At 42.1% G+C, this 27,436-nt stretch overlaps 1 protein-coding gene across 1 annotated transcript in view; it reads right to left on the minus strand.

The window, feature by feature from the left end:
- Nucleotides 1-611: 611 nt before the first annotated feature.
- The window catches only part of LOC121875650 (sorting nexin-6-like), a gene marked incomplete in the record, with an annotated part of 89,095 nt that continues 62,270 nt past the window's right edge, over nucleotides 612-27,436 (minus strand). The window contains 4 exon segments of the mRNA XM_042380271.1: nucleotides 612-1,238; nucleotides 7,673-7,758; nucleotides 9,149-9,212; nucleotides 24,656-24,679. Coding sequence (XP_042236205.1) covers nucleotides 1,188-1,238; nucleotides 7,673-7,758; nucleotides 9,149-9,212; nucleotides 24,656-24,679 — 225 coding nt within the window.

The following is a 27,436-nucleotide window of genomic DNA, read 5'->3' on the forward strand; positions in this document are numbered from 1 at the left end:
ATTATATACAATAACTCTGAGGAACACCGTAGGAAAATAACTGATGCTTTACAAGAATGTTATTTAACATAGTTTGATCCTGATATTCATGCCTCAGTAAACGAAACTCTGACAGCATCGCAGGATATAAAGTCGCGTGTCAAGTGGTATAAATAAGCTGGAACTAACTGGACTTGACCTGACCTGTTACAGCTGTCAGGACCTTCTTTAAGGTCATCCCCATACTGTACAGTACTGTACTGTACTGTACTATACTGTGCTGTACTGTACTGTACTGCTGTACTGTACTGTATTGTACTACTGTACTACAGTACTGCTGTGTATTGTACTGTACTGCACTGTACTACTGTATTGTACTGTACTACTGTACTGTATTGTACTACTATACTGCTATATTGTACTGTACTGTACTACTGTACTGTACTGTACTACTGTACTACAGTACTGCTGTATTGTACTGTACTGTACTACTGTACTGTAATGTACTACTGTACTGCTGTACTGTACTGCATTGTACTACTGTACTGTACTAATGTACTACTGTACTGTACTACTGTACTGTATTGTACTACTGTACTGCTGTACTGTACTGTATTGTACTACAGTACTGCTGTATTATACTGTACTGTACTGTACTGTACTGTACAGGGAAAACACTTCAGTTCTTATATTTCCCACTCTCTCACACACTATACATTAGATATATCAACAGACCATTACTCTTTGGCAATGTTTTATTTATCCCAGACTATGTAATATATTGATTTATTTAAAGAATTTCTTTCACACCTGTAAAGCTCCACCTTCTAGAACCATTCATTAAGGCAACACAGCCCCTCCAAAACAACATAATGCAGCTCAGTCTTCTGGTTGATAGTTTACCTTTAACACTTGACATCATTAGTCACAATAATTATAATCACAGTTTTCAGTGTAGCATGATGCATCCCTAAACAGTAATGAGAAATCACAGCTGTCTTGTCTTCCCCAACACAAACAAACCATCTTCTTCAGTGTGAGTCATCACTATCACCTTACACCAACAACCTCCCAATATCTGTAGTGTCAACTTGTAATACTCTGTGACTTCATCTTAGCGCCATATAGCAGTCCGCGTGGAGCACGAAAACCTCCGTCTGCAAGGGTGTCTCTCCCTGTTGCAAAGCTTTCACTTTTTCAGAGAAATGTCACTCTTCTTTCAGGGATTGTAAGCAGTTCTTGAGAAGCTGAGCTTGTGCCTGTACATTTAGAATTGATGTAATAATAACAACATCAAGACAACATATACATACAGAATATTGTACTTGTACACCTATTAATGTATTTACCAATTTACAGTCTTATGGATTGTTTGTTGCCAAAATGTATTCAATAATTTGCAGAAGCATGATAGGCTTCACATATGGTTCAGTAACTTTATTCAAGTACAGTCAGTGCACATTAATTATATAAACCAGCAGTGGATCTCAACTAAGGAGAGGAAAAACAAAATGATACTTGCCATTATGAAGCACAGTTACTATTATGCTGACTATAATGCTATCATAACAAGTCTCTCTCTCTCTCTCCTTAATGTAGTGCTTCACCCTCACTCACAACCCTCTCTCTCTCTCTCCTTAATGTAGTGCTTCACCCTCCCTCACAACTCTCTCTCTCTCTCCTTAATGTAGTGCTTCACCCTCCCTCACAACCTCTCTCTCTCTCTCTATCCTTAATGTAGTGCTTCACCCTCCCTCACAACCCTCTCTCCCTTAATGTAGTGCTTCACCCTCCTCACAACCCTCTCTCTCTCTCTCTTAATGTAGTGCTTCACCCTCCTACAACCCTCTCTCTCTCTCTCTCTCTCTCCTTAATGTGGTCTTCACCTCCTCACAACCCTCTACCTCTCCTTAATGTAGTGCTTCACCCTCCCCTCAACCCTCTCTCTCTCTATCTCTCCTTAATGTAGTGCCACCCTCCCTCACAACCCTCTCTCCTTAATGTAGTGCTTCACCCTCTCTCCTATGTAGGCTTCCTCTCCTTATTGTAGTGCTCACCCCTCTCTCTAAAGTGCTTCACCCTCTCTCCCTTAATGTACTTCACCCTCTCTCCTTAATGTAGTGCTTCACCCTCTCTCCCTTAATGTAGTGCTTCACCCTCTCTCCTTGTGTGGTATCCCTCTCTCCTTAATGTAGTGCTTCACCCTCTCTCCTTAATGTAGTGCTTCACCCTCTCTCCCCAATAGTGCTTCACCCTCTCTCTCCTTAATGTAGTGCTTCACCCTCTCTCTCCTTAGTAGTGCTTCACCCTCTCTCCTTAATGTAGTGCTTCACCCTCTCTCCCCTTGTGGTGCTTACCCTCTCTCCTTAATGTAGTGCTTCACCCTCCCTCACAACCCTCTCTTTCTCTCTCCTTAATGTAGTGCTTCACCCTCCCTCACAACCCTCTCTCTCTCTCCTTAATGTAGTGTTTCACCCCCCCTCACAACCCTCTCTCTCTCTCTCCCTAATGTAGTGCTTCACCCTCCCTCACAACCCTCTCTCTCTATCTCTCTCCTTAATGTAGTGCTTCACCCTCCCTCACAACCTCTCTCTCTCTCTCTCCAATGTTAGTCTTCACCCTCCCTCACAACCTCTCTCTCTCTCTCCTTAATGTAGTGCTTCACCCTCCCTTACCCCCCTCTCTCTCTCTCCTTAATGTAGTGCTACCCTCCTCACAACCCTCTCTCTCCCTCTCCTTAATGTAGTGCTTCACCCTCCATCACAACCCTCTCTCTCTCTCTCCTTAATGTAGTGCTTCACCCTCCTCACAACCCTCTCTCTCTCTCCTTAATGTAGTGCTTCACCCTCCCTCACAACCCTCTCTCTCTCTCTCTAATGTAGTGCTTCACCCTCCCTCACAACCCTCTCTCTCTCTCTCTCTCCCTTAATGTAGTGCTTCACCCTCCCTCACAACCCTCTCTCTCTCTCTCTCTCTCTCTCTCTCCTTAATGTAGTGCTTCACCCTCCTCACAACCCTCTCTCTCTCTCTCCTTCATGTAGTGCTTCACCTCCCTCACCCCCCTCTCTCTCGCTCTCTCTCTCTCCTTAATGTGGTGCTTCACCCTCCCTCACAACCTCTCTCTCTCTCCTTAATGTGGTGCTTCCTCCTCACAACCTCTCCCCTTATGTAGTGCTTCACCCTCCCTCACAACCCTCTCTCTCTCTCTCTCCCTTAATGTAGTGCTTACCCTCCTCACCCTCTCTCTCTCTCTCTCTCCTTAATGTAGTGCTTCACCCTCCCTCACAACCCTCTCTCTCTCCTTAATGTAGTGCTTCACCCTCCCTCACAACCCTCTTTCCTCTCCTTAATGTTAGTGCTTCACCCCTCCTCACAACCCTCTCCCCCCTTAATGGTGCTTCACCCTCCTCTAACCCTCTCTCTCTCTCCTTAGTAGTGCTTCACCCTCCCTCAAAACCTCTCTCTCTCTCCCTTATTAAAGGTGCTTCACCCTCCCCTCTCACAACCTCACAACTCTCTCTCTCTCTCTCTCTCTCTCTCTCTCTCTCTCTCTCTCTCTCCTTAATGTAGTGCTTCACCCTCCCTCCACAACCTCTCTCTCTCTCTCTCTCTCTCCTTAATGTGGTGCTTCACCCTCCCTCACAACCCTCTCTCTCTCTCCTTAATGTAGTGCTTCACCCTCCCTCACAACCCTCTCTCTTTCCTTAATGTAGTGCTTCACCCTCCCTCCCCAACCTCTCTCCCCTTAATGTAGTGCTTCACCCTCCCCTCACAACCCTCTCTCTCTCTCTCCCTTAATGTAGTTGTACCCTCCTCACAACCCTCTCTCTCTCTCTCTCCTTAATGTAGTGCTTCACCCTCCCTCACAACCCTCTCTCTCCCCTTAATGTAGTGCTTCACCCTCCTCACAACCCTCTCTCTCTCTCTCTCTCTCTCTCTCTCTCTCTCCTTAATGTAGTCTTCACCTCCCTCACAATCCTCTCTCTCTCTCTCCTTAATGTAGTGCTTCACCCTCCTCACAACCCCTCTCTCTCTCTCTCTCTCTCCTTAATGTAGTGCTTCACCCCTCCCTCACAACCCTCTCTCTCTCTCTCTCCTTAATGTAGTGCTTCACCCTCCTCACAACCCTCTCTCTCTCTCTCCTTAATGTAGTGCTTCACCCTCCTCACAACCCTCTCTCTCTCTCTCCCCTTAATGTAGTGCTTCACCCTCCTCACAACCCTCTCTCTCTCTCCTTAATTTAGTGCTTCACCCTCCCTCACAACTCTCTCTCTCTCTCTCTCTCTCTCTCTCTCTCCGTAATGTAGTGCTTCACCCTCCTCACAACCCTCTCTCTCTCTCTCCTTAATGTAGTGCTTCACCTCTCTCTCTCTCCTTAATGTAGTGCTTCACCCTCTCTCTCTCTCCTTAATGTAGAGCTTCACCCTCCTCACAACCCTCTCTCTCTCCCCTTAATGTAGTGCTTCACCTCCTCACAACCCTCTCTCCTTAATGTAGTGTCACCCTCACAACCCTCTCTCTCTCTCTCCTAATGTAGTGCTTCACCTCCTCACAACCCTCTCTCCTCTTCTCCTAATGTAGTGCTTCACCCTCCTCACAACCCTCTCTCTCTCTCTCTCTCTCTCCTTAATGGTGCCACCCCTCCTCACAACCCTCTCTCTCTCTCTCTCAATGTAGTGCTTCACCCTCTCCCTCACAACCCTCTCTCTCTCTCTCTCTCTCCTTAATGTAGTGCTTCACCCTCTCTCCTTAATGTAGTGCTTCACCCTCTCCCCTTAATGTAGTGCTTCACCCTCCCTCACGTGATGTACACACCTCCTACACTGCCTCTGTACATACTCTACCATCTATCCTCTAGTATCCTTCCCTCCGTGCTGCTACTCACACCTTCCGTCCTTCACTGTTTCTAGCCCCTGCCATTATTAACCCTTCAGGTAACTCTACACCAAACTTACTGCCGCCACACGTCAAGGTAACTGTTCCTTAGGTTCCTTGGCCCCAAACTTTACAATACTACTGTCAAACTTCCCTCTGTGCTCTGTCCTTTCTTCACTGTATATTGCCGTATGGCGTCATTCCCAAATGCAAAAAACTATTCCTTTATGTCCTCCGGCATTTCATTATTTGTCATAGTTCATTTTGGTGCGTTCGTTTTTTCTATTCCGTGTTATTCGCTACAATCCACTTCATCGACTCCAATAGCCTTTACCTGTGGTCTTCCTAATGTTTAATGTTCTATCTTTCACACACACCTTGTTAAGATCCCTTACCACACCCTGTACACCCTATCCCCTCTCTCCTACTACTGGTACAGTAGAGTAGAGACATGTTACTACAGACTACCATACACCTATTCCCCCATTAACATCCTTGTTTGGTTCCTGAAAACTATGACTTTTAATGAAAACAGTTTTACAGTAGACACAATAATGTAGATTGATATAACCTTTTCCTTTTTCTATTTTTAATTTCTTTCTATTCATATTTTTTTGACCCCCCAGGCCCCGATGTGGGTCGTTCACCTGTGCCCGGGTGGGCTAATCCCACTCTACAACTCATAACCCCCCCCCCCCTCCAGTACTGCACTTGTCACTCTCACCTGTTAATTTCATAAATACAATACAATAATACAATACTGTATTTCTAATTTTCAAGTTCTGTCACACTATAAATTCTCAACATCAAGTTATAAAATAATGTGTTGGGTGTCCAAGAATCACTGACATGATCTATATTGTAATTGTAAGACAATTAAACTTCATGAGAAGATGTACCATCCAAGACATGACTGCCCACAAGGAAGGCTGTGGATACAACACACTATACAGCATAGGCAACCCGAGGCCCAAACCACGTCTTTGTGCGGCCCGCGGAGTGAATGAGAAAATCTGTTTAATGTGGCCCGCAGTTCAGGTAGATGCAGCCAGTTTGTGGTGAGTAAAAGTAATAATTATTAAAAGAATAATCTTCACAGACAATTCGTTATTGTTTCATCACCTAAGAGTAAGTAACTACAAAAAGTAACAGAGAAATAAGTATATATAGTCAACAATATAAACATTTAACTTGTGCGAGTTTATGGGCCAAGATCAGTGGGGTCCATTTGATGGATTAGCTGCTATGTGGCAGTGGGTCACTTGGGAATTAACAAAGGTTGGGTGGGGTGATGGCCTATAGGTTGTTTCAGTGTAGTTCCTCATATATTAACATTTACATTATTCTGGTGGGTGTATCTCATAAGTAAGACAAATGTTGTAACTGTAGGAAAAATCTAAGTATTCTCAGACTGCTTCACTCATCTTCTGCTAAATGCCAAGAAACATTAAAATTTTACTTAAAAAATTATGATGGATTTGTTTTATAAATGAAAAAGACTGTGATTGTAAACTGAAAACATCATAAGGTGGACGCTATGATTCACTGTCCGTGCTAACACAATATTAACATTACTTTTGCAGGGGCAGTTCCAGGGGGGGTTCTGGGGGTTCCCGAACCCCCTTTTCATCAGAAAATTCCAATATTTTTTCTTTAATTCAGTATTGTATTCAGGTAGTTTTATATAGTAAAAAGTAATTACTATTGGCCTCAAAATATTTCTTAATATCAAGTGCACATTGCTTCAAAAGCCCGAGATATTGGTCAGATTTAAAAAAAAATTGAGGGGCTACAATGCTGCCCCCCTCCAGCTAAGGGGGCTCGCTGTCCTCACCATGTTCCCCCACCCACAACTCTTTGGACCTCTCCCCCCCCCCCTTGAGATTCCTGGATCCGCCCATCTTGGGTTAGATAGGATATAAATTTCGGTGGGTTGGCCTCATAATGCGGCCCATGACTGAGGAAAGGTTGCCCATGCCTGGAACATAGTATGAAGACTTCACTATGTGGAGACAATGAACTCACCTGCTCTCACTTCTTCACCAGTCAGGTTAGGAGATGTACAGTACCGTACACCCAATACACAACAAACAAACATACAGTAAAACCTCGATTAACCGACCACATATGGGGGGAAGGGGCCGACGGATAATCCAAAAGGCCGGTTAATAGTACATAAAGTCTACGGAAATAAAACCTACATTTTCAAAGTACCTTTCCCTAACCTACCTCATTTAAGTCCCTCTATTTATTTTTGTTCATTTGCCATTCATATTTCAATAGAATTTGCTTTAAAACAATAACCACTTTAGTAAATAAATATGAACCAGCACAGAAACCGTGAATTAAAAATGGTTAAGTCAAAGAACATACAGTATGTCATCACGAAAATTGTGACCAAGTCCCAGGTTGATGATCTAACTTTCTTCCACATTTACACACAATTGCAGGGTCTCAATTGTTTCTCTTACTATTGACAACACAACCTACACACAGGTACATTGTTTCTCACTCTTGATTTTTTTTTCATTTTTGCATTTCTTTATGGTTCTTTATTACTAATATTATTATTATTACAAGTATTATCATTATCATTATTAATATTATTACATTATCGCCCCCCAGGCCCCGACGTGGGTCAGTGACCTGTGCCCGGGTGGGCTAATCCCTGAATAAAAAAATAAATAAAAATAAAAAATAAAAAAAATACAGTAGTGTATTTTTTTTAGGGGTCAGGGATTGACGGTTAATCCGATAGTTGGTTAATCGAGGGTCGGTTAATCGAGGTTTTACTGTACATACATACATATATACATACCTTGGAGTGTTTTAGTTCTAGTTCAGCAAGTTCAATCAAGTTCTTCCTGAAAGCCGCTACACGCCGTGACTTGAAGTCGTTCAGTTCTACAGGTAAATCATAAGTGATATAAATCAAATACATAAATGTGTCCATTGCATCGTTTATCATTGTGACGACATAAAATATGACAAATTAAGCACTCATTGTAAGTGTTAAGATTAGACTAATTACATAGTTATGACTGTTATGTAAATATATATTGGATTAAACATTTATATAAGAGTGCCTATGTATGATTTATTTGAAATACTAAAATGAAATGTATTCAACAGGTTTGACCGAATTATAATGTTCGAGTTTGAAGTGACGAGTCTGAATAATCCTTTAACCGCCCTGATTGGCGGTTACACATACATTAGTTGTATACAGTACAGGTAACTCCTCAAGTGATACTGTCGCAGATCTACCTATGGAAGTGACCAACACAAGACTGTTTAGGTCTAGGATGGTGCTAACATTTGTGCTATGTCTGGCTGTACACACACACACACAGGAGCCTCACAACCATTAATATATTCTTCATCACCACTACTCTACTTTCCTCTTCTTTGGGGAACCATAAAAAAAAACCATAGTTCAATCTCCGTACACTGCACAACTTCTCCCACCATATAATGCATTATATGGGGTTGTCTCACATGACCCTCGATACAACAGAAGTTCCTCTGTGTTGTCGGTCAAATAAGAGGTTTAACAATAGTAGTAGTAATTCCTTCAAGGTTTGGTCCACTTTCGGCCCAATGCTCTTGAGACAATCTGTGGTGCAGCTTTAGGGAGCCATTGTACAGTACTGTATATGTATTCTCACATCTTCAGAAAATTGAAGAAATATATGTATATGAACCTCCATGAGTCTAGACCCTGACCAACAACATATATCAACAACAAATGTATATAAGCAAAGAAAAACAGTACATATATACTGTACTGTATATATATATATATATGAGGAGTTGGAGAAGGACTAGTACAGTGTGCCTAAAAATAATACAGTATATGCATGATGGCTGCCACTAACTGTAACAATCTGTAATTTTAATCAGTTCAATTTCTTCACTGGTTCCAAAGTTATGTTAATCACAAACTTTTAACTGTATTTTTCTGCTTTTCATTTACGGCGGCGCTTGTCCTAGCGTACTACGGCTCCTCATATAAACACAACCTAAGGAAAAATTGAACCTAACACAGAATTATTTTAAAGTACTAAAGTCAAGTCACCAGTACAGCAGAGAGTTTAACAGCAGTCAAGTGCAACAAACAATATCACCACCAATAAAACACAGGTTAATGGTCTCAACCACTAATAACCCCCATTAAGGTTAGGTTAGGTTTAAGTTAGGTTTAAGTTAGGTTAGGTTTAAGTTAGGTTAGGTTTAAGTTAGGTTAGGTTTGGTTAGGTGAGAAGTATTAAAGTTGAAGTCCATTAATACTTACCATCCTTGGCCCTTGATGACATATGTTCAAACCTCTCGCAGGCATTCTGTTGAGCTAGTTCAGCCTGTAGTAAGAGAGATGTCATCAGTAGAGTACAATGCAGTAGAGTAGAGTACAGTAGAGTCCAATACAGTAGAGTACAATAGAGCACAGTAGAGTAGAGTATAGTACAGTAGAGTAGAGTACAGTAGGGTAGAGTACAGTAGATTAGAGTACAGGAGAGTACAGTACAGGAGAGTACAGTACAGGAGAGTACAGTAGAGGAGAGTACAGTACAGGAGAGTAGAGTAGAGTAGAGTACAGTAGAGTAGAGTACAGCAGAGTACAGTAGAGTAGAGTAGAGTACAGTAGAGTACAGTAGAGTAGCATACAGTAGAATAGAGTACAGTAGAGTACAGGACAGTAGAGTACAGTAGAGTACAGTACAGTAGAGTACAGTACAGTAGAGTACAGTACAGTAGAGTACAGTACAATACAGTACAGTAGAGTACAATACAGTAGAGTACAGTACAGTAAGTACAGTACAGTGTAGTACAGTACAATCTAGTAGAGTACAGTACAGTAGACTACAGTACAATAGACTACAGTACAATAGAGTACAGTACAGTACAGTACAGTACAGTACAGTACAGTACAATACAGTAGTGTACAGTACAATAGAGTACAATAGAGTACAGTAGAGTATAGTACAGTAGAGTACAGTTGAGTAGAGTAGAGTACAGTACTATACAATAGAGTAGAGTACAGTACAGTACAATACAGTACAGTACAGTAGAGTTCAGTACAATACAGTAGAGTACAGTACATTAGAGTAGAGTTGAGTAGAGTACAGTACAATACATCACAATATGGTACAGTACAATACAGTACAGAAAAGTACAGTACAGTACAATACAGTACAGAAAAGTACAGTACAGTATAGTACAGAACAGTACAGTACAGAAAAGTTCAGTACAGTACAGTGCAGTACAGTACAAAACAGTACAGTAAAATACAGTACAGTAAAATACAGTACAGTACAGTAAAATACAGTACAGTACAGTACAATACAGTACAGTACAGTAAAATACAGTACAGTACAGTAAAATACAGAGCAGTGCAGTACAATACAGTACAGTAAAATACAGTACAGTACAGTACAGTAAAATACAGTACAGTACAGTAAAATACAGTACAGTACAGTAAAATACAGTACAGTACAGTAAAATACAGTGCAGTGCAGTACAATACAGTTCAGTAAAATACAGTACAGTACAGTACAGTACAGTACAGTACAGTACAATACAGTACAGTAAAATACAGTGCAGTGCAGTACAATACAGTACAGTACAGTAAAATACAGTACAGTACAGTAAAATACAGTGCAGTGCAGTACAATACAGTACAGTAAAATACAGTACAGTACAGTACAGTACAGTACAGTACAGTACAGTACAATACAGTACAGTAAAATACAGTGCAGTGCAGTACAATACAGTATAGTAAACTACAGTGCGGTACGGTACAGTGCAGTACAGTACAGTACAGTGCAGTACAGTACAGTAAAATACAGTGCAGTACAGTACAATACAGTACAATACAGTACAGTAAAATACAGTGCAGTGCAGTACAATACAGTACAGTACAGTAAAATACAATACAGTACAGTACCATACAGTACCATACAGTACAGTACAGTACAGTAAAATACAATACAGTACAGTAAAATACAATACAGTACAGTACAGTAAAATACAATACAGTACAGCACAGTACAGTAAAATACAATACAGTACAGTACAGTACAGTAAAATACAGTGCAGTGCAGTGCAGTACAGTACAGTACAGTCAACCCTCGCTTTACGTGGTCCCACTTTACGCGTTTCCACGTTTACGCGGTACCCTGCCGAAACCGGAATGCTCACTTTCCGCGGTGTGTGTACCCTTTTACGCGGAGAGCGGCGCGAGCAGGGTGCGCACAAGGTCGCCCAGTCATCAAAACATTACCGAGTTCTTCACCCACCACCCACCACAGCTGGCCCAAGTCAGTGATAATGATAGTGAGTATATGGACTTATATGGACTTTGAGGGGTTTGACAAAGAGGCCCTGCAAGCCTCTGTGGTGGAGTGATACAATTGATACAAGTGATACAGGTGAGGGCCAATAATCTGCCCTCTGCCGCGGAACCAGCCATATTTTCTACTAATGTAAGTGTTAAAAAACCTAATATTATTGATATTTCCCTTAATTATTAATTGTGTGTGCATACCATCATAAAATTAAGAAGTTATTTTTACTACAACGTAGGTATTGTGTCTGAAAAAATGGAGTTTGGGGGTCGGCCCGGTCTCTATTTCAATTAATCCCATATGTTATGTTGTTCACTTACGGCGTTTCTCACTTTACGCGGGCCACCGTGGGTTGAATTAACTGCGTAAAGTGAGGGTTCACTGTACAGTACAGTGCAGGTTAAGTCACAAACATATCATCACTTTCCTCCCGGTCACTCCTCTTTAATTATTACATTATGTTATCACTTCTCCACAATGATTAATAACCTATGGTAGCCCGTACATGTTTGGTAACAGCTCATGCTAAAGGGAGTTATTACAGCTTGTAATGAGTTTACTAACTGAACATGTAGGGAGGGTTATATGGTATGTATTGGTGACAAATATTCTTGAATCAATCATTTTAAAATTGGAATTCAATGTTGTACTTGGGAATGGGTTACTGTGAGGTTTACACATGACACACCGTACAATTAATACTGTACAGGTCAGAGAGGAGAGAGAGAGAGAGGAGAGAGAGAGAGAGAGAGAGAGAGAGAGAGAGAGAGAGAGAGAGAGAGAGAGAGAGAGAGAGAGAGAGAGAGAGAGAGGAGAGAGAGAGAGAGAGAGAGAGGAGAGAGAGAGAGAGAGAGAGAGAGAGAGAGAGAGAGAGAGAGAGAGAGAGAGGAGAGAGAGAGAGAGAGAGAGGAGAGAGGGAGAGAGAGAGAGAGAGAGGAGAGAGAGAGAGAGAGAGAGAGAGAGAGAGAGAGAGAGAGAGAGAGAGAGAGAGAGAGAGAGAGAGAGAGAGAGAGAGAGAGAGAGAGAGAGAGAGAGAGAGAGAGAGAGAGAGAGAGAGAGAGAGAGAGAGAGAGAGAGAGAGGAGAGAGAGAGAGAGAGAGAGAGAGAGAGAGAGAGAGAGAGAGAGAGAGAGAGAGAGAGAGAGAGAGAGAGAGAGAGAGAGAGAGAGAGAGAGAGAGAGAGAGGAGAGAGAGAGAGAGAGAGAGAGAGAGAGAGAGAGAGAGAGAGAGAGAGAGAGAGAGAGAGAGAGAGAGAGAGAGAGAGAGAGAGAGAGAGAGAGAGAGAGAGAGAGAGAGAGAGAGAGAGAGAGAGAGAGAGAGAGAGAGAGAGAGAGAGAGAGAGAGAGAGAGAGAGAGAGAGAGAGAGAGAGAGAGAGAGAGAGAGAGAGAGAGAGAGAGAGAGAGAGAGAGAGAGAGAGAGAGAGAGAGAGAGAGAGAGAGAGAGAGAGAGAGAGAGAGAGAGAGAGAGAGAGAGAGAGAGAGAGAGAGAGAGAGAGAGAGAGAGAGAGAGAGAGAGAGAGAGAGAGAGAGAGAGAGAGAGAGAGAGAGAGAGAGAGAGAGAGAGAGAGAGAGAGAGAGAGAGAGAGAGAGAGAGAGAGAGAGAGAGAGAGAGAGAGAGAGAGAGAGAGAGAGAGAGAGAGAGAGAGAGAGAGAGAGAGAGAGAGAGAGAGAGAGAGAGAGAGAGAGAGAGAGAGAGAGAGAGAGAGAGAGAGAGAGAGAGAGAGAGAGAGAGAGAGAGAGAGAGAGAGAGAGAGAGAGAGAGAGAGAGAGAGAGAGAGAGAGAGAGAGAGAGAGAGAGAGAGAGAGAGAGAGAGAGAGAGAGAGAGAGAGAGAGAGAGAGCAACATTATGTCAGTGTTAAGGTGCAAGTACTGCTTGCTCCCTCTCGCTCTCAGCTGCTGCCGCTGATTAGCCCTCGTGGCGAACAGCGAAGCAACTTGCAAAAGTCTTCCCCTGCCAGTACACAGCCTCCTCGCCATCAAGACTCCTGCTGTGCCTCCTCGTGGCAACACACGTACTGGGTGCCTCGTGGCCCCAGGCTAGACCAGCAGGGGATCCTGGAGTAGCAGTGGGCCCCAGAGGGACAGCGCATAGGCACTCTGGCATGTGGACACGTCCTGGCACCTACCAACCACCGCCCCGCTGCCTTGCGGATTAACCTTGGCAAATACATGATGGACAGGCTACTAAGGCAAAACCCAACAAACTGGGCTATCGGCAGTCCATTGCAACTCTCCCTCTCCCCAGTCATTACAACACTTGCACCACTGGATCAGGAAAATGGAGAGCCAAGATGTGTGGTTGCAGCCTGCACTCCTGCCTCACCACATAAATCAACTCACGCGCAGCCATCATCCAGCCCATCATACCTCTCATCATACCTCTCTCTAGTCACAACTCTGCACATGGGCGGCACAGATAAGATGGTCATTTACGCACTGGGATCTAGGCAGTTGTGCAATCCAGTCCAGTCTGTGTGACTGAGCAGCCCTTTTGAGGAGCCAATCTGCTCACCCCACATGGGGAGGGGCTAGAAAAGGTGCCCTTAACATAGCCTGCCTATAAACACAACCTGACTGGGCAACCACACTCAGTAAGGTCATCCTAATGTGGTCGAAAACACGATCATAATCACAGATCAAAATAAACGATACAACCTCTTATGGTTGCTCCATATTATGTCAGGACCCTCCAAGATACTGGCACATATGAACGTCCTGAAAAAAGATCCGCCCTTGTGGCAAAAGAGCTGGCTAGGTAAAATATTGACATAGCAGCCATTAGTGAGTCCCGGCTTCCAGACGAGGGCCAGCTCACAGAACAGGGGTCTGGCTATACCTTCTTCCGGAAGGGTAAGCCTGCAGCGGAGAGAAACTGCCTTTATGGAGTTGGCTTTGCCCTCCACCAATCCATCCTACACAGGCTAACTGAAATGCCTGTTGGGATTAACGAGCGCCTCATGACGCTTCAAGTCCCACTGAATCACTCACGTCTTGCCTTCTTCATCAGTGCATACGCCCCAACACTGGATACAGAGGATGACATCAAGGAGGCTTTTCATGCCAACCTTGACAGAGTGCTAACCTCTATCCCCAGAGAAGACAAGGTTGTGCTCCTTGGCGACTTCAATACCAGAGTTGGCAGAGATGCTAACATTTGGCAGGGAACCATAGGGAGAAATGGACTAGGCAAGTGTCATCCTAACGGCCTACTCCTCCTCCGCAAGTGTGCTGCACACAACCTCACTATCATCAACACCTTGTTTAGGCAGGCAGAAAAGTTCAAGGGTTCGTGGCAACACCCGCGATCCAAACACTGGCATCTCATCGACTACATCATTGTCGGAGAAAGAGATCACTGAGATGTCCTCATCATCCATGCCATGCGTGGCTCAGACCACTGTGACACTGATCATCGACTTGTCAGAGAAAAGCTCTCACTTCACGTTGCCCCAAAACGACGAAGGCAGCAAGCCTCCAGAACAGGTTTTAACACTAAGCGTCTGGAGAATCCAGCAGTAGCACATGCTTTCAGAGAGCCGATATAACATGGGCTGATAAACAACCTGACAACAAACAACCTTATCCCAGTGCTGAATGGGATATTCTCAACACTGTCATGACAAAAGCCTGCAGTGAGACTCTCTGCCAGATCAAAAGAATACACCCAGGACTGGTTTGATGAAAATGACCCGGTAATTAATGTACTCATCGATGATAAACATGCTGCTTTTACTGACTGGCAGAGCAACCCTCAGTCTCAGACCAAAGCTGATACCTTCCACAAGATAAGAGCGACAGCCCAGTGCAAATTTCACAAAATAATGAATGAATGATGGAAAAATACAGCGCGTAAAACACAAAAATTAGCAGTTCACTACAAGATGCGTGAATTTTTCAATTCCACTAAACCATTATATGGCCCAATCACTCACCACGCGGCCCCCCTCTGCTTATCCGATGGGATCTCACTGCTGTCCGTAACTGGGATGATTATCGACCAAGTCCTCCTGAACAGACTTCTTCCTGAGTCGGATAACTTCCTCCCAGAATCTCAATGTGGTTTTAGACCATCACATGGCACCACTGTCATGATCTTTGCTGTCTGCCAGATACAGGAAAAGTGCAAAGAACAGCGTTGTGACCTGTACACGGCCTTCATCGACCTAACCAAGGCCTTCAACTCGGTCAACAGGGAAGCCCTCTGGCGGACCCTCAGTTGTTTTGGCTGTCCACTAAAATTCATCGACATTGTGAGGCAACTCCACAATGGCATGAACAGCAGTGTCCAGCACAGTAACACCCACTCTCAGTTCTTTCCCATCCAAACAGGGTAAAACAAGGGTGTGCACTAGCACCAACTCTCTTTTTCATTTACTTGGCTGTCTTCCTTACTCAAACCAGTGCCAATTTAAGTAGCAGGATGAACATCCAGTATAGATGAAGGGTCTTTTCAACATCAAGACGACTCCAAACAGATACAAAGCTGTCGGCAGTTTCCATTACTGAGCTTCAACATGCAAGCAACCTCACCCTTGTCGCTCACACTGAACGCGGCCAATATGAGACCCTGAACACCTATACAGATGCGTATACACACCTCGGCCTTGAGGTGAATGTATTTAAGACTCAGATTCTCTTTCAACCTGCCCCTGGTTCAGTCACACCTCCATCCATCCAGCTTAATGGTACTACCCTCTATTATGTTACCCACTTTCAGTATCTCGGCTACCACCTGTCCACCACCTCAGACATCGATGAAGAGATTCAACATCGGATCAGATGTGCATCTCAAGCCTTTGACAGACTCCAAAACCGTGTCTTCAGCTGTAGGTAGCTGAAATTATCTACAAAGTTGCACGTATATTGAGCAGTGGTTCCCCCCACCTTGCTATATGGCAGTGAGACATGGGTCACACAGGAGGCACATCAAGGCACTTGAAAACTTTCACCAACGTAGTCTGTGTTCCATCCTCCGAGTTCGCTGGGAAGACAAGAGAACAAATGCCAGTATTCTTGCTGACACCAACTGTAGGAGCATCGAGGCTACCATTATCCATGAACAACTACATTGGACTGGCCATGTTACCCACATGGGTGACAGTAGACTGCCAAAGCAGCTACTTTACAGTCACCTACCTGAAAAGGTATAGGATAGTCTTAAGACAAACCTGAAAAAGTGCCAAATTAACCCCCTTACCTTGGAGACGATTTCTCCACAGCGTAACACTTGGAGGAGCACCACACAAGGTGTTAATACTTTCGAGTTAGCCCGACTGCGTGCTGAGGCAGACAAGCACCAACGTTTGAAAGACGCTGCTGCTGCCCCTCCCACACTAGATGTAGCCCTCTCTAGTCACCTCAGAGCTCACCAACAAAGGTGACATCCGCAATAAGTCTTCTCATTGTATCAGAGCTGGATGATCGTCATACTCTATTCCGAACGACAGCAAAGTACAGGGTAGTAGTAGTAGTAGTACACGTACGTGTGTGTGTAATATATTATAAAGTGGACAATGAGTAGTACATTTTATTAGATTACCATAGTACAGTATATCTCACAGTCTACCTGGGCCAATGTTATCAGTAAAAACATTATTTACTACCTCACACTTAATCCACATACAGTACAGTCACTCAAAATATAATCTTTACTTGGGGGGGTGGGGGGGGGTCGATGAATGTCAGAACAGAATGAACAGTGACTTACTGTTGTCTTGGGAAAGTTGTCAAAATCCTTCGCCTGTTGAATCATATTCTCACACAATTTGTTAAAGATAGCTTTTGGAGTGACTGTACAGACATGTTAAGTAATTTTAAAGATGACATAAAACTTCAAAGTGAAAAGGAAAGTTAGACAGTGAGTCTGACAACATATGGAGACCAGAGTGCAGGAGAGAGGTGTAACAGCAACATGTGAGTCTAAAATATCAGCTCAGCTTGGCCATAATTAAGAACACTTCATCAAGAGAAACAATATTAATGTGAGCTCACCAAAGCTTTTTATCCTCTAACAACAACAAGAGAAAATTTATTATAACTATCAATAAAGAAAGAAAGGTGTTCCCATAATGGCCAACTCCCTGGACACTTTTACCATGTGTAAATATTCCTTCCCTGATCAATAAGTTCTTCTGTATGTGATTAAAAATGTTATTCTTCTCTCCATCAATCTGACCAAGGAAAAGCAGGTTATTAGCTAAAGCGCTAAATGAGCGTTTATTGTCCCAAAACATTAGAATCGAGTCTACGAGGAGGAACACTCACACCACGAGACGCAAAACTAAGTTTGTGTATCTCATGAATTCTTCTACACATTAAGATGGTTGGCCTTCAGTGTCCACCTGACGCCACGGTCTTCGTGTTTAACAATTCTCATGTGCACATTTCACAACCTAGCCTAAATAACATAGTGTAGCCTAATGAAGGTGCACTCCATCCACCCTTATCTATGTTATTTAGTTGTTTTTCCCACTCTGCTAACACACATATAAAATAACTCTTTTATCTAGTGCATCATCAAGGTAACTTAAGTGAACAATCTGGCCACAGATTTATTTTAGCACATGGACAGCACAGGGAGAGATCAGAACAGTGTCACTGTCAAATCTTTCCAGTGAGGTGTCACAGCTGAAGGTACATGATGCAGTATGAGTTAAAGTAACTGAGCATGTATGGACACTTAAAGGCAAGGAGTTGCCACAGACTACTAGATGATTTGACAGTGATTGGTCAGGTAACAAGAGTACTGTACTGTACTGTACTGTACTGTACTGTACTGTACTGTACTGTACTTTACTGTACTGTACTGTACTGTATTGCACTGTACTGTACTGTACTGTACTGTACTGTACTGTACTGTACTGAACTGAACTGAACTGTACTGTACTGTACTGTACTGTACTGTACTGAACTGTGCTGTGCTGTGCTGTGCTGTGCTGTGCTGTACTGTACTGTACTGTACTAGTCTGGGGTATAGGTTTTACAGAAGGATTATCAACAGAATGATCTTAGGCTCTCCAAGATGCCCTCTTTAGAGTACAAGGTGGTGTAGCTACAGTAGTCACCAAATTATGTTACTATCTATACAAGGCATAAGATGATGTGATATTCCCACCAATGTGCAATGCTGAAGGCTTTTAGTAAAAGCACTGTAGTGCTGACTCAAGAAGTGCCCCAGCATCACACCCAGCCCACTATCTTCACATTTCTCAAATTAATGTTGAAGCACCAACAACAGGGAAAATTGCAGAAGAATCAAATGTGTGGCTTAGGTTAAATTAGGCTAGGACAAGTTAGGTCAAATTGAATTATTACAGCCACATTAAATTAAGATACATTATATTAGCATAGGTTACATCAGATTAAGTTAGGTAAGCCTAGATAAGCTTATATGGGTTAGGCAAGGTTTGGCTTTCACCAGTTACACATAAAGTACTGTACAAGACTGTGATGCTGAAACTATTGGGGAAGGTATAGCATTGCCTCAGCCAGAGTACACAAGTGAGAAAGAAGAATTATTATTTTTTTTTTACGGGAATTAGCCCACTCGGGCACAGGTCGAACGACCCATAACGGGGCCTGGAGAGGCAAAAAAATAAAAACAGAAATAAATTGAAAATAGAGAAGAAAAAGGTCATACTATGTTAATCTACACCACAAAGTTGCCAGAAAACCATCTTTTTAAAGTGAGACATTGTATATACCGTATATACCTGTGTGTAGTTCGAGTTTTTAAGACCATTTTTTGGGCAAAAAATTGGGGGTTGACCTCTAAACGGGTAATAGTTTCGTTAGGTTGAAAACGATGCACCACCAGCTGTGAGTGTCGGTACAGTTGCCAGGGCAGATCTCTTGCGTCATCATAGCAAGCTCAAAGTAGCCAAATGCATGGTATGGTATGCACAGGACGATGTAAAACATAAAGTATTCATTTTTAAAAGTTTATTTATAGATACTGTACATAAATTTTTGTTCATTAAATTTGAAACATCAATCTTTGTTAATTAAATTTTAAACAAAAAGAAAACTACGATACCATATTTCTAAATATTTTCATTAAAATATTATGTCACAAGTATATTTTACCTTAACTGTGCCTGAACGAATATATTCTCAGAAATAAATATGGAAATGTAATATTTTTGCTGAAATGACGTACATATTACAGTGGAAAGTGGGATAAAATCGTGACGAAAACAATGACTTTCGCTTTTCATTGTTCAAGAGATTTTACTATAATCGCTTTTCAAATGGTTTTCAGTTAAAAAACTGTTGTATTACAATAATATTCTATCCTAATTCACTTGAATAAATACTACGATACCATATTTCTGAATATTTTCATGAAAATCCATCAAAATAATTTTCCTTGTCATCGTCTTCAGCACACAGTTGCAAGTTTCAAGATTTTCGGTTTAAAATTTTAAGTTACCGAGTATTTCTTTTCCCAAATCGTTTTACAATACTGTAGGTAAAACGGTTTGCTATTGTGCAAACCCCACAGGAAAAAAATTAACAAATGGAGACACAAAAAATGTAAAAAAAAAAATGCTGTCTGACTTGCAACACTGTTGGTAGGGTCAGGTGGTTCTAACGGCACCTGCCAGGACCCGGTAATCAAATTAATAACAGTGTCTAACCTCAATTACTGTAGTTTATCTGATGTAGGCAATATGAAGTAGAAAATACCAGTTAAAGTGAGAAATTGGAAGAGAATAAACAATAAAGATGTCATTGGGCTATTTTTGGTAGGGCTGAGGGAGAGAGTACCAGCTGTTTGGTCTTTTTTGGCGGGAGAGACACGCAAATATCCGTACTGGTATTTGTTTGGTGTCTTCTGTATTTTTAAAAATGAATACTTGTAAATTAAAAGTGCCGTAACATTGTAATATATACAAACTTGTCATATTTCTGGAAAATAAGAAGCAAGAAAATAAGAATATACTGGTAAACACAATTTCAACGTACGCTGAAATTAAAGGCTGCTTAAGAAGGGCCGATGCAAAAGCAAAGCCTCCGTGGCCAGGGCTCTGCCGTACAAGCTAGAGTGCTAGACGGTACACACGTTTTTCGAATTGTTTTCAATTAAAAAACTGTTACTTCACAAGTGAATTAGGATAGAATATTATTGTAATACAACAGTTTTTTTAACTGAAAACCATTCGAAATGCGATTACAGTAACATCTTTTGAACGGAAGAAAGCGAAAGTCAATGTTTTCGTCACGATTTTATCCCACTTTCCACTGTAATACATACAGTACGTCATTTCAGCAAAAATATTACATTTCCATATTCTCAGAAATAAATAGTAGTTTTGCTGAAACGTGATGTATTTCAATGTAAATTAGGATAAACTACATGACGAAAAAAAGAGACTTTACCTAACCTTCTGATGTTCAAGAGATGTTACTCGTTTTTTTAATAGTTTTCGGTTAAAATACTGTTATATTAGTGATATTCTATTCATACTGTGCTTGATATAATACATTCACGGAAATGTAATATTTTTGCTGAAATGACGTACGTATTACAGTGGAAAGTGGGATAAAATCGTGATGAAAGCAATGACTTTCTCTTTCGTTCAAAAGATGTTACCGTAATCGCTTTTCGAATGGTTTTCAGTTAAAAATCTGTTGTATTACAATAATATTCCCCCCTTATTGACTTGAATAAATACTTGAATGGAAATATACAATATTTTTTTTGAAACTACCCGCGTTTCAGTGTAAAGTGTCGGAATAATAAATGGTAAACAATTTGCCTTCGGCACTCTGTGTTTCAGGCACGGCGAGCCTCAGTTTATAGGACGTAGAGTGTTTTTACTTAAGGTTTAGTTGTTCCATTACCCTCAAAAACGTGGGTCGACCTATAAACGAGGAATATCATAAATTAACGATTTCTTGGTCAAAACATCAGGGTCGACCTATAAACGAGGGAGGATTATAGACAAGTATATACGGTAAGTATGGAAACACAGAAGAATGCAGAGCATTCCACAGTTTGGCTGTGTGAGGAAAGAAGGAGGTACTATAACGGGTTATTCTCGTGTGACCGACATCCACAGAGACACAGTGGGCACCGCGAGCAAGACATGTGTTACGAGCCCACGGCCTTGTCGGCAGTACACAGGATGCCAAATCCACCGAACATTGCCCGTTAAAGTACCAGTAAAAGAGAGAGAGTGAAGCAACATTGCGGCGAAGAGAAAGGGAAGAGAGATTGTCAACTAAAGGAGGAGAGTAAATAAGACGAAATGCCTTTGATTCCACCCTATCTAACAGTTGGACAGAAGAGCCACCCCAGATATGAGAGCTGTACCCCAAGTTAGGACGAATGAATCCCTTATATACTTGAAGCAACTGCTCAGGAGTGAAGTAGCTACGGCATCTGTACAGCATTCCCAACTGTACAGGAAGACTGATAAGAATAAATCAGGATAAAAGATAAGGCTGGGCTGAGCTTTATTGCACTGCATTGAATTAAGGTGCAGAGAGATAGGTTGGGTTGTGATAGGTTAGGTTTGGTGAGTTAGGTTAGTTTGGGTTTACCAGTATTTCATTTTGCCTTAGATTGGGTTGAGACTCTGCCCAAAGATTAAGAACATAAGAATGGAGGAAACTGCAGCGGGCCTATTGGCCCAAACTGGGCAGTCCCATTTACACCCAACCCCTATTGCTCATATATCCATCCAACCTATGTTTGAAGCTATCCAGCGTATTCGAGTTAATGATGATATTTGGTAACTTGTTCCACTCGTCCACCACTCTATTTCCAAACCAATGTTTACCAATTTCGCGCCTAAATCTAAATTTGTCTAATTTAAAACCATTGCTAAGAGTTCGCTCCTGGTTGGATACTTTGAGAATGGGTGAAGATCGGAAAGGCAGCTGGTAGCTCTGGGATAGTAACAGAAATTCTGAACGTATCAGACAATTTAGGCGTGTCAGTGGTGACCGAGTTGACTAATGCAATCACGGTGGAATGTACTGTTCCAGAAGACTGGTGGAAGAATGGAATTGTGAACACTTACAATAGTAGATGTGATGCACTTGAACATGGGAATTGCAGGGGCCTAAAGCTACTAGATCAAGTCATGAAAGTTGTAGAAAGTGATATCAAGAAATTAAATGGGGGGAAAGTGGACATTAACAAAATACAGTTTGGGTTCATGCCAGGTAGGGATACTACGGATGCATTATTTATGGCCAGAAGATACAAGAGAAAAAGGTAGGGAAGGGGAAAAACATGGACTTCACATTTGTAGACTTACAGAAGGCATCTGAGAGGGTACCACATGAAGTAGCACAAAGGTAAGGGTCAAGCAGTGTCTAGTTCAAGTGGTTATGGCATTATATGAGGGCTCAAAAAACTACTGTGAGAGTAAATAGCACATGAGGTTAAAGTCGGGGTTCATCAGGGGTGTGTCTTGAGCCCCCTTCTGTTTATCATGGTGCTGGAGGCAATATGATGGGACTGGTCAGTTGTTGTAGTGCTGATAGTATTGTAGAGGCAGTGGAGAAATTTAAGAAACAGAAGGATGGAATAGACTCAAAGGTCCTGAGAGTGAATGTGGTGAAAAGAACAGTACTGATTAGTGAGGGACCTGTGGTGGAGAGTGGCAACGTGTGGAAGGTGTTGGCAGCATCTGTATAATGTGTGGAAGGTGGGTACAGTGAGTGTGGTAGGTGGGTACAGTGAGTGTGGTAGGTGGGTACAGTGAGTGTGGTAGGTGGGTACAGTGAGTGTGGTAGGTGGGTACAGTGAGTGTGGTAGGTGGGTACAGTGAGTGTGGTAGGTGGGTACACAAGAGGTGTACTGAGTGTTGTACGGCAGTGAAACTTGGGCAGTTAAAGAAGATGCCATAAGTAGTCTTGAGTGAACTGAAATAAGAATGTTGAAGTGGATGTGTAATGTGACACTGAAGGACAAGAGGTGCCATTCAGAGCTAAGAGGGCAGTTGGGTATTGAGAATATTGGTGAAGTCCTGTGTAGAGGCAAAGCAGAGACGGTTTAGGCATGTGGAGAGAATGTACGAGACTGATTTGTTCAAGAGGTGCAGGAGTCTGTATGTGGAGGAGAGGAGAGCCAGGAGCAGGCCAAGAATAACATGGGGAGAGGTTGTGAGAAATGACATTAGAGTTAAGAACCTGACAAGAGACCGTGCAGCCCGAACAGCTCTGCCCTCAGGTTGTAAAATGTTGATGATGAGTTTGTTTGGTTTCGAGTTGAGTTGAGTTGGGCAGCATTGGGTTGGGTAGCATTGGGTTGGGTAGCACTGGGTTGGGTAGCACTGGGTTGGGTAGCACTGGGTTGGGTAGCACTGGGTTGGGTAGCATTTAAGTTAGTTGGGTCGGATTTGTTTCAAGTTACATTAGTTTAGGTTGGGCAATATTAAGTGAAAACAGCATGCAGAGGAAAGTCAATCCAGAGCCATATTTAACTCTTATATGGTGGCCATCATTGGTGAATGTTTCATGTTGTTTGCATTCCATTTTAAAACCTATGGAGGGGGGGGGGAGGAGGTAGGGAGTCCATAGCTACTGGGTAAGGGTGAAAAGGAGGACATAAACAACTCTCCCAGTACAGTACAACGACTGCCTCTGGGGGGCCAGTGACTGGGGCCGTGTTTTCCTACTCTTCTCTAACCTTCCATAAGTTAACCCATAAAATAAGTTATAAATGTTCAGTGTGTGTGTGGTGTGTGTGTGTGTGTGTGTGTGTGTGTGTGTGTGTGTGTGTGTGTGTGTGTGTGTGTGTGTGTGTGTGTGTGTGTGTGTGTGTGTGTGTGTGTGTGTGTGTGTGTGTGTGTGTGTGTGTGTGTGTGTGTGTGTGTGTGTGTGTGTGTGTGTGTGTGTGTGTGTGTGTGTGTGTGTGTGTGTGTGTGTGTGTGTGTGTGTGTGTGTGTGTGTGTGTGTGTGTGTGTGTGTGTGTGTGTGTGTGTGTGTGTGTATGTGTGTGTGTGTGTGTGTGTGTGTGTGTGGTGTGTGTGTGTGTGTGTGTGTGTGTGTGTGTGTGTGTGTGTGTGTGTGTGTGTGTGTGTGTGTGTGTGTGTGTGTGTGTGTGTGTGTGTGTGTGTGTGTGTGTGTGTGTGTGTGTGTGTGTGTGTGTGTGTGTGTGTGTGTGTGTGTGTGTGTGTGTGTGTGTGTGTGTGTGTGTGTGTGTGTGGTGTGTGTGTGTGTGTGTGTGTGTGTGTGTGTGTGTGTGTGTGTGTGTGTGTGTGTGTGTGTGTGTGTGTGTGTGTGTGTGTGGTGTGTGTGTGTGTGTGTGTGTGTGTGTGTGTGTGTGTGTGTGTGTGTGGTGTGTGTGTGTGTGGTGTGTGTGTGTGGTGTGTGTGTGTGTTTTCCACAACAACTATAGGTCATCAATGCAAGAAGAGAGATGAAATATAATTTAAATAAATATGATGACAGATCACTTTGAGATAGCAGAAGTTAACCATACCAAGCATTATACTTACATCTGCAACGTCCACTGGCTGGTAGTATTGGCAGGGGGAGACAGGAAGTCGTTAGTAAATACAGACATATAAACAAAGGACAACTCCACCTCCACCATTACAATGGAAAAAAATAAAATTAATGATGGCATCTGGAAGCCTAAGAAGTGAAGCACGTAAAACATGGGATGGCTGGCTGACTAATCACCATTAATCTCACACCACAAGAAGCATCGTGGAAAGTAAAAGCAAAAAAACAAAAAGTGAATTATGATAAGCAACAAATTGATAATCTCAAAATGTAAAAGGATTGAATGTAATAATGTTATGACATCCTTACAACAAAGTACAAAATATGTGGGGCATTAATTTAAACATTCAACATACACAATGTAGTCGGTTGTAATACAGTATTATCTTCTTATCTGATGCGTCAATGTGCTAAATAAGAAGGTACAGTCCCCTTCACTAGTGTGTTTACAGGGGCTTGTCAGAAGGTAAAGTCCCCTTCACTAGTGTGTTTACAGGGGCTTGTCAGGGTTTGTGCAGTGTGGCAGCCCTGTGTTTATTTACAGTCTACAGAAGGAAAGTCACAAGAATAAACATACTATGGAACCAAAGTAAAATAATATTAAAACAAATATCTTAATGTAATACTGTATGTGAAATGTTTATATAACAAGCCCCTGTAAACACACTAGTGAAGGGGACTGTACCTTCTGACAAGCCCCTGTAAACACACTAGTGAAGGGAACTGTACCTTCTGACAAGCCCCTGTAAACACACTAGTGAAGGGAACTGTACCTTCTGACAAGCCCCTGTAAACACACTAGTGAAGGGAACTGTACCTTCTGACAAGCCCCTGCACTGTGTTATACTGCACTGTACTATACTGTACTGTATTATACTGTACTGCACTATATTATACTGTACTGTACTATACTGTACTGTATTATACTTGTACTGTACTGTATTATACTGTACTGTACTGCATTATACTGTATTTTTCTGTACTGTATCATACTGTAATGTACTGTACTGTACTGTATTATACTGTACTGAATTATACTGCACTGTACTGTATTATATTATACTGTACTGTATTATACTGTACTGTACTGTATTATACTATACTGTACTGTACTGTATTATACTATACTGAATTATACTGTACTGTATTATACTATACTGAATTATACTGCACTGTACTTTATTAAACTATACTGTACTGTACTGTATTATACTATACTGCATTATACTGTATTATACTGTACTGGACTGTAATCTATACTTGAAACATACATCTTTGGATATTTCAGTTTGTTGGTCATAGACACAATATGACAGTCGTGCCTGGAACACCAACTGTGAGGCACCCATAATGTCTGCGTGATGTCACTAGCAACACACTTCATAAGCCTTATACAGTAACTTTACTTCAGGTCTTATTGAGTGATGAAGGTACAGTATAGTTTAAATATTACTGTAGTGATCTCTCTCTAGCACCAAGTAATGTGTTCTCTCTCTAGCACCAAGTAATGTGTTCTCTCTCTAGCTCCAAGTAATGTGTTCTCTCTCTAGCACCAAGTAATGTGTTCTCTCTCTAGCACCAAGTAATGTGTTCTCTCTCTAGCACCAAGTAATGTGTTCTCTCTCTAGCACCAAGTAATGTGTTCTCTCTCTGTAGCACCAAGTAATGTGTTCTCTCTGCTTTTTTAAGTAATGTGTTTACTCTCTCTAGCACCAAGTAATGTTCTCTCTCTAGCACCAAGTAATGTGTTCTCTCTCTAGCACCAAAGTAATGTGTTCTCTCTCTAGCACCAAAGTAATGTGTTCTCTCTCTAGCACCAAAGTAATGTGTTCTCTCTAGCACCAAGTAATGTGTTCTCTCTCTAGCACCAAGTAATGTGTTCTCTCTCTAGCACCAAGTAATGTGTTCTCTCTCTAGCACCAAGTAATGTGTTCTCTCTCTAGCACCAAGTAATGTGTTCTCTCTCTAGCACCAAGTAATGTGTTCTCTCTCTAGCACCAAGTAATGTGTTCTCTCTCTAGCACCAAGTAATGTGTTCTCTCTCTAGCACCAAGTAATGTGTTCTCTCTCTCAAGTAATGTGTTCTCTCTCTAGCACCAAGTAATGTGTTCTCTCTCTAGCACCAAGTAATGTGTTCTCTCTCTAGTACTGTACCAAGTAATGTGTTCTCTCTCTAGTACTGTACCAAGTAATGTGTTCTCTCTCTAGCACCAAGTAATGTGTTCTCTTCTCTCTCTCTAGTACCAAGTAATGTGTTCTCTCTAGCTCCAAGTAATGTGTTCTCTCTCTAGCACCAAGTAATGTGTTCTCTCTCTAGCACCAAGTAATGTGTTCTCTCTCTAGCACCAAGTAATGTGTTCACTCTCTCGCACCATGTAATGTGTTCTCTCTCTAGCACCAAGTAATGTGTTCTCTCTCTAGCACCAAGTAATGTGTTCTCTCTCTAGCACCAAGTAATGTGTTCTCTCTCTAGCACCAAGTAATGTGTTCTCTCTCTAGCACCAAGTAATGTGTTCTCTCTCTAGCACCAAGTAATGTGTTCTCTCTCTGGTACCAAGTAATGTGTTCTCTCTCTAGCACCATGTAATGTGTTCTCTCTCTAGCACCAAGTAATGTGTTCACTCTCTAGCACCAAGTAATGTGTTCTCTCTCTAGTACTGTACCAAGTAATGTGTTCTCTCTCTAGTACTGTACCAAGTAATGTGTTCTCTCTCTAGTACTGTACCAAGTAATGTGTTCTCTCTCTAGTACTGTACCAAGTAATGTGTTCT

This window comes from Homarus americanus, unplaced genomic scaffold, assembly GCF_018991925.1.
Source record: "Homarus americanus isolate GMGI-L3 unplaced genomic scaffold, GMGI_Hamer_2.0 scaffold22250, whole genome shotgun sequence".
Classification (NCBI taxonomy): Eukaryota; Metazoa; Arthropoda; class Malacostraca; order Decapoda; family Nephropidae; genus Homarus; species Homarus americanus.